Below are 7,725 nucleotides of genomic sequence, written 5' to 3'. Positions count from 1 at the left end.
GACAGGGCTTTTCTTAGCAGGCTTCTGCAGCCACAGAGCAGCCTAAAATGAATTGCAAATGTTCACACTTCCCGTCTTGGCAAGTGAAGGCTCTGTGCCTGGGAGGAGATGTGACTCCACTGCGGCAACTGGGGGGGGGGGGGGGGCGGGGGATGGCGGGGCAGAGTCTGAATCAGGGAAAGGGGTGACCCCACACTGCACACTCTGACCTTGGCCCATTGACCACCTCAGGGCAGAGGGTGGAGGTTTGAGTGGGGAGTTAGCCCCCAGGGAGTCAGTTGGGCAGCATGTGCACTGAGGCTTGCAGTCCTGGAGTCCTGCCTGCCTCCCCCATCTCTGGAGTCCTTGGCTGAACTTGGCTCTTAGAGGATGAGCCCAGTCACCGAGTCCCTAAATGTCAGACCAGAAGGCACACAGAGGCCATCTACTCCACTCTGCTCGTACACATGGGGAGGCCGAGGCCTGGAGGGGGACAGGGTGTCACCACAGTCTCGAGCACAACTAGGACTTGGCCTTGGCTCCCAGATCTCGGTGGAGTGAGTGATTAAGAACATGGCTTTGTGGCCAGAGCACCTGGTTGGAGTCCAGGCGCTACTATTTCCTGCTGGGTGACCTTGGAATTAAGGCTGCTCCCTACTGAGGGCAGTTAATAATCTTGCCAACCTCCAGGGCTACTGGGAGGATGGAGGAGAGGTCCTTGGTGCAGGGCTGGCAGATGGAAATTGCTCAATAAATGATCCTCGTCCTGCCTTTGACTCCTTCCTCAGCGCCCCTTCCAGTGCTCCGTCCCCACCTCAGAGGCTTGCAGACTCTGCTGCCGCTCGGTGCAGCTGTGGGGAGGGGCGGGCCCAGCTCCTACCCGCTCTGTTTACTTATTGGACTAAATCTTCAGAAGGCTCAGGCTCCCCTCTGCCTGAAGATAAATCAAGACAACAGAACTGGCTGGGGGCGGCCACCATGTTCTGCCGGGGGCACGGCCAGGTCCTGGGCTGTTTGGGGGATGGGAAAAGACAGACCACCTCTCAGATTCTGGCAAAGAGTGGTGGGGTTGGGGAGAAACCTGGACCAATTAAAAAAAAAACACCCGAATTTTAGAATTTTTGAATTGAAAGGTCATTTTGTGCCTTGTGAGTTTCACGTCCTAATTCTACCCAAGTCTTCCCACAAATGGTTCAGTACAAGCTGGTCTGCCTTGTTTAGTGACTTAATCAGACCCCGTTACAGTGAAGAATATCATCTGCATATGAGCAATGAAGATGCTAAAATATTTACAGCTTGGTGGTTTTTTTAACGTAACATCAGTATGTACCCCTCACCCCACAAATCTTGTATGTCTTCGTTATTTGTGTAAATGTCCCTAAAACCCAGTTTGGAGGATCACACATTCTGAATCATTAGAGGTTAAACCAATGCAGTTTTGTAGTGATAAAGCACGGACATTTGTCATATCTGTGTCAGAGTAGACCTTAGTGGTGACCCCGAGCAGTGCTTCTCAACCTTTAATGCACGTAAGAATCACATGGAAGCCTTGTCAAAACTCAGTATTGCTGGGTCTCTCCTTGAGAGTCTGATTCCATGGGGGTGGGGCAGGAATTTGCATTTCTGACAAGCTCCTAGGTGATGCTGATGTCTCTGGGCCATGGGCCTCACCTTGATCTAGGCAATCCTTTGCCTAATGCCTGGATCTCTGGCTAGATCTGCACACCTTCAGTGACGGGGACCTCACTGTCTCCCCATCTCCCTGGGAAGCTCATTCTCTCTTTAGAGAGCTCTATTCATTAGAAAGTTCTAATTATCAGCCATTGGTTTGAGTTTGGAGCCTCAGACATGACTAACAAGTGCTGCCCGCAGACCCCCACAGAGATTCTTTGGAGTCAAACCTGAGGATGCTTTCTGATGGGTGGAGTATGGTCTCACCTGGCCTGCTAGACTAGCCATTGGGTCTGCAGCCGGTGACATGAGTTGTAAGGGGAACACAGCAGTTTGGACCCAATACAAAGATATATGAGGGCTCCTCCCGTGCCTGTCACCAAAGAGTTAGAACCGTTTGTCCCCGTTTGGGAGAATAAATCCAGGATTAATGTGGGGCCAACCAACCAGATGCAATGGCTTCAATTTCCAAGGCCTGTTTTCCTCCTTGTTTCTGGCAATTTGTCCTCCTGTTCCTGCACTTCTAAAAGAAAACAGATCCACAAAGACTCCACCCCCTCCCACATAGTACAAGGGAATGATGGAGGAACAACTGGATAACATGAAACAGAGGAGCCTGATTCCTCTTCTGATTCCCTCAGAAGACATGACCAACCATTGATGCATTGGATTACTCCCTGACTCATTTGCTCATTCATTCACTTGCTCATTCTTTCATTTGTTCTTGGACTAACTTGGTCATTCACTAACCCTCAGCATTATCACTGGCTCACTCATCTGTCTACCCATCCATATACTCAGCAATTTACTTACCCATCCACGCATCTACCATTTAACTATCTACCCAACTATATATCCAACCATCCAGTCATCCATCCATCCAATCATTTATCTATACAACTGTCCAATCATCCATCCATCTATCTATCCAATCATTCATCTTTGTAACTGTCCAATCATCCATCCATCCATCCATCCATCCATCCATCCATCCACCTGATCATTCATCTATACAACTGTCCAATCATCTATCCCTCTATCCAACAAATATTTTTAAGCACTTATGTATGCCGTGTGCATGGTACAAGTTTGAAAAATATAGGGGTTTTGCTTCCAAGGAGCCCTCCCTGGTTTAATGGGAAGGACGAACAAGAAGCATAAATCCCAGTCCTTCCATGTAGGTATGGAAAACAGAACTTCGTTTTTCACATTTCATTTTTTGCATTGAGTGCATCTCTTTCTAGGCCAGCGAAGAACTTTACCCTTAGTCATGTTTCAGGGCTTCCAAATTCTCCCCAGGGATGTGTGAAGATTCTAGAGGCTGCATAGTGCCAGGGCTTTGGGAGGAGGGACCCTCTGGTCCTTAAGTTTTAGCTGAGTCTTCTTGGGTCTGGCTAACCCAGCGCTGAGCAGATTTTTTGCTGGAGGCACAGTCTCCTTTCTGCAAGGCTCTCCATGGCTACACCTGCCTAGAGAAGTGATGTTGAACCTTGACTGCACATTTGCATCACCCAGGGAGGGGGGAAGCTTTCAAAATATACTGAAGTGCAGGCCCCACTATGGACCGACTCAATTAGAAACCCCAAGAATAGGATGTGGACTTCGACATTGGAAACTATAACGTTGCACAGAGTACTCTAATGTGTCAGGCGTAAGAAGGGACAGGGAGGAAGCCCATACAACCTTCCTCTCTCCCTACTTTTGGTCTCTGTTCTTCCACCTTGGGCAAGGGGGTGAGAGAAATGTCGCTTTTTAGTCTGGGGATAATCTCTTTCTGTCTGGGTTTCTGGACGAGACAGTTTGTCTTTGTCCTAAATCCGACCCGTGATAAAGAACAGCAGGAGATTCTGCTTCCTGCCCCACCACGTCCCTTCTTGGACAATGAATTCCTTCTTGGGCAATGAGTTGGGAGGCTCTGTTTGCAGGAAGGTAGAGGAGGTGGAGAGACGAGGAAGGGGGGACGAAGGGGATGGAGAGCATGAAGGGGAGGGAATGAGGGTGGAGAGCATGAAGGTGGGTGTGCTTAGATCTTCCCTGGGGCAACTTGAAGGGATCAGTAGAGGTGGCTCATAGAAGAGGTGTTGGGAGCCATGAGAACCTCTCTCTGCCCTGGCTGCCCTTCACTCCCGGGGCTGTGCCACCTCCGTGTGCGTCCGGACCCTCCCACCTGGTTCCGGGCTGCTCGGGGGAGTGGCCTGGCCTAGAGATGGAACTTGGGGCACGCGCCCGGCGTACAGGAAGGTTTGGGGAGGGCGTGCCTGGGTCCCTGGGCGAGGGCCTGACCCCACTGGCCCGCCCCCGTGCACTGCCAGGTGGTGTGGATCACGGCCACGCTGCCCTACCTCGTGCTCTTCGTGCTCCTGGTCCACGGCGTCACGCTGCCCGGCGCCTCCAACGGTATCAACGCCTACCTGCACATCGACTTCTACCGCCTAAAAGAGGCCACGGTCAGTGCCCAGGGGACCGCCCGCCCTCGCGCCAGGGTTGGGGAGGGTTTTCGGGGCGAGCGGTGGTAGGAAATCTGGTCCCAGCCCCGCCACAAATCTGCGGCGTAGGACGGAGGACAGATCCGTCCCCAGGCTGCCGCTTCTCCGTCTGACTGACGCCCATTTGCTTTGCACCGGGCAGTCCCCCAGCTCGGATGGCCCAGGATTCTGTGGCTCTGCGTGGTGTCCTCTGCAGACCCCTCTTTCCGAAGGGAGCAGTACTCTGTCCTGAGTCCTGGTACCGGCCATGGCCTCCTAGCTCCCCCCCACCCCAGCCACCCCAGCCCTAATTCCACGCTCTGGTCCCCAGCCTCACCCTCGGCTGCCATCGCTTGATGTGGGCAGAAGCAGCGGCGGGAGGCGCAGGGCGATCTGGACCCTGCTGACCGCCCCATGCTCGCCACGCCTCCTCCAGCTCACTGTCCTGCCCAGAGGCACAGACTAAATGAAGGTGGGGTGAATGGGGAGTGGAGCCCAAGGTAGTGGGACGAGGTTGGGAGCAGAGACAGCCTTGGAGGTACCCGGTGCCTTGAGCATCTTCCAACCATGGCCGAGATCATTTCTGCCTCCTCCCTGAAGCCCGCGTCCATGCCGACACCTCAGCATTTCCCCTCACTCTTCCCAAAGGCTTCTTCACACTCTCTGAACCCACAGTAACCCCCACAGGCGGGAGCAACATAGGCTTAGGAGGGACGCGTCCCAGGACACACCTCCTATAATTACAATGTCCCAACACACCACAGTGTTATAGCCCAATAACCAAGGGGAAAACCTGTTTCCTTAGTAACTGTCAGAAAGCTAACAGAGCTTAGGACTCACACCAATCTCGTAAATTGTGAAATAAGTCAGAGTTCTATTTGTTCTCCACCTGCTCAAATATCCTGTCTTTCCGACGAGTAGAAACTGAGCCCGTGTGATGTCTCAGGGAGCAGACCTATCCTCCTCCATCGGATTGCTTCTCTTGTTCCAACCTGTGCTCGCAGAGTAAGGGAAGCCTAGGATAACATGAGCGAGGTGCCGGAAAACTCGAAAATCCCACTGGCATGGGGCTTTCGGTCCAAGTGGGCTGGATGTATCTGTCTCCCCCCCCCCAACCCCGCCCTGTGCAGATGTGCAGACAGGTGAAATTGACTAGTGCTAGAAATTGTTTTGTGGGGGGTGGGTGCTCAGATCTCTGGGCTTCCAACCACGTGCTTTCATCACCCAAAAGATGGAATAAGTAACCCCAGTGCCCTCCCCCCCAGGAGTCAGCACTGTCTGTGGGCTGGTGGAAGCTGCTAGGAATCCTTGTCCCTTTTCTGAAGATGCTGTCTGTGTAACTCCTGAAATGGTCCTACCCTCTGCCCTCACTCCATCCACATTCGAGCCTAGCACCATGAGTTTAGTAACTTCCTTTGAAAATCTCGACATCAGACTGAGCCCGTGAGTTCGTCCAGGCTGAGCTCGTTCGTGGTCACCAGAGCCAGGAGCTGCTAGAGGGGCCACAGTCTCTCTCCACCAAAGCTTCGTCCAGGCCCATGGGGAGGAGTTGCGTGGCTGCCCGTCGCCGGGTCAGACCTCGCTTCCTCGGGTCTCAGACATCCGTGGGGCTCCCGTGCCCTCCCAGAGCAGCCTTCCCATTCTCTAGGATGCAGAGCGTGATGGCTCTTGTCTGCCCGTTTCAGGTATGGATCGATGCGGCAACTCAGATCTTTTTTTCCTTGGGGGCTGGATTTGGAGTCCTGATTGCGTTTGCCAGTTACAACAAATTTGACAACAACTGCTACAGGTAAGATCCTTGTCAGGGCTCTGGAAAGCTCTAGATCCTGGAGACCGACCCCTGCAGGGATGGGAGAGAGGGTTCTGGTCTGGGGCAAGTCAACTCTTGGGTTTCTCCCTCTGTGAAATGAGGCAGAGTGGACTTCCGTGAACTCCAGAGGGGGTGTTCAATGGACTCTGACGTGGGGGCCTCCTAATGAATGCATCTCAATGCAGGACACCTCTTAAACACGTGAGGTCCTCACCTGGGAAGGTCAAGGCCCCCAGCGCCGGGAGGTCATGGGGACAGGTAGCTGGTGCAGAGGAGTGCTGTGTGGCTTTCGAGAGCAGACGGCATTGTCTGTCTGTCCATCTGATGCCCAGACAGACAAGGGCTGGTCGCATGAGAGGTGAGGGCCTGGCAGAGTCAGAGGTGAGACCGCAGGGTGGACTGAGGGGTCTGCACAGGGCAGCAGTCAGAAGACCACGTTGTAGCTCGGGTCTTGCTCAGCATCTGACGCTTCCTCCCGTGGGCCCAGGCTGTGAGGCCTTCAGACGGGGGCACGCCTGGGGCCCGCTCCCGTCAGACAGAATCCCACCCCCTCTAATACGCGGCAGACGGGGATGGGCACGTGCCAGGGCGGCAGGCCGGGGAAGTGGGGCGGCCAGCAAGAGCAGGGAGGGGAGTTTGAGGGGAGCCTTGGAGGATCGTTGAGGCTGTGACGGGTGGACGCAGAGCGGAAGGCGCGCATGGTGGGGATGAGCCTGAGCGGAGCCGGGGAGGTGGCGCATCGGTGGGCCAGCAGGCTGACTGGTCTGGTTTGTTCCGAGACTGTGTGTTGGGGAGTCGTGGAAAGGAGGCCAGGAAGGAAGGTTGGGTCATCTCAACAAAGCTCTCGAAGGCCTGGGTGCGAAGCTGAGAAGCAGTCGGGAGCTACGGGCAGTTGGCTGAAGAGGGAGGCTGGTCATGTGATTCCCCGACAAGAGCTGGACACCAGCTCCTGATCTCAAAGTGGTCCTGGCCCAGCGGGGCACTGGGGTCCCCGTGGCAGCAGGGGGCGGGTGTTGGAAGTAGCGCCTCCGTAGACGGTGCAGGGCTTGGGGAGCAGGGTCGGGGAGTCCGGCCACTTGACCGCATGGCTCTCCTCGCCCCCAGGGATGCCCTGCTCACCAGCACCATCAACTGTGTCACCAGCTTCGTCTCCGGCTTTGCCATCTTTTCCATCCTCGGTTACATGGCCCACGAACACAAGGTCAACATTGAGGACGTGGCCACTGAAGGTGGGTGGGCAGACACGAGAGGGGCTGAGAAAGCCAGCGCGCCCCTGGCCGGCGGCTTTCCTGTGGGTGGCTGTGGGGACCAGAGGGCTGGACCTGGAAACTTCCACACCGTCCGGATCACGGGCTTTCTCTGAGGCCGTCGGTGGGCGTTCCCGGCCGTCCTGGCTCCTGCCAGTACTCACGGGAGACCGTTTCAGACTCTGAGAGGCTGGCGCGGGCGGTGACCCCTTCCCGTGAGTCGGCCTAGGCGGGACCGATCGCGGAGCCCCGGGCTGAGCACTTGACATACCCTCATTAGTTCTCACGGTGCTGTGAGGCTAGTGTGAGTCGGCCCCCTTTTTTTTTTTTTTATTCTTATGTTAATCCCCATACATTACATCATTAGTTCTAGATGAAGTGTTCCATGATTCATTGTTCGTGCACAACACCCAGTGCTCCATGCAGAACGTGCCCTCCTCAATACCCACCACCAGGCCAACCCATCCTCCCACCCCCCTCCCCCCCAGAACCCTCAGTTTGTTTTTCAGAGTCCATCATCTCTCATGGTTCGTCCACCCCTCCGATTTCCCCC

General features: G+C 54.8%; 1 protein-coding gene across 1 annotated transcript in view; it reads left to right on the top strand.

Annotated features, from left to right (window-relative positions):
* Window positions 1–7,725, top strand: part of SLC6A2 (solute carrier family 6 member 2) — a 46,832-nt gene that overhangs the window by 28,107 nt on the left and 11,000 nt on the right. The window contains exons 5-7 of the mRNA XM_081806582.1: window positions 3,963–4,097; window positions 5,801–5,904; window positions 7,030–7,154. Of these exons, the coding sequence (XP_081662708.1) occupies window positions 3,963–4,097; window positions 5,801–5,904; window positions 7,030–7,154 (364 nt within the window). The remainder of the gene's footprint in view (window positions 1–3,962; window positions 4,098–5,800; window positions 5,905–7,029; window positions 7,155–7,725) is intronic.

Source organism: Leptonychotes weddellii, chromosome 16 (assembly GCF_054177405.1).
Source record: "Leptonychotes weddellii isolate Sample4059 chromosome 16, ASM5417740v2, whole genome shotgun sequence".
Classification (NCBI taxonomy): Eukaryota; Metazoa; Chordata; class Mammalia; order Carnivora; family Phocidae; genus Leptonychotes; species Leptonychotes weddellii.
This window is presented reverse-complemented; position numbering and strand designations above follow the sequence as displayed.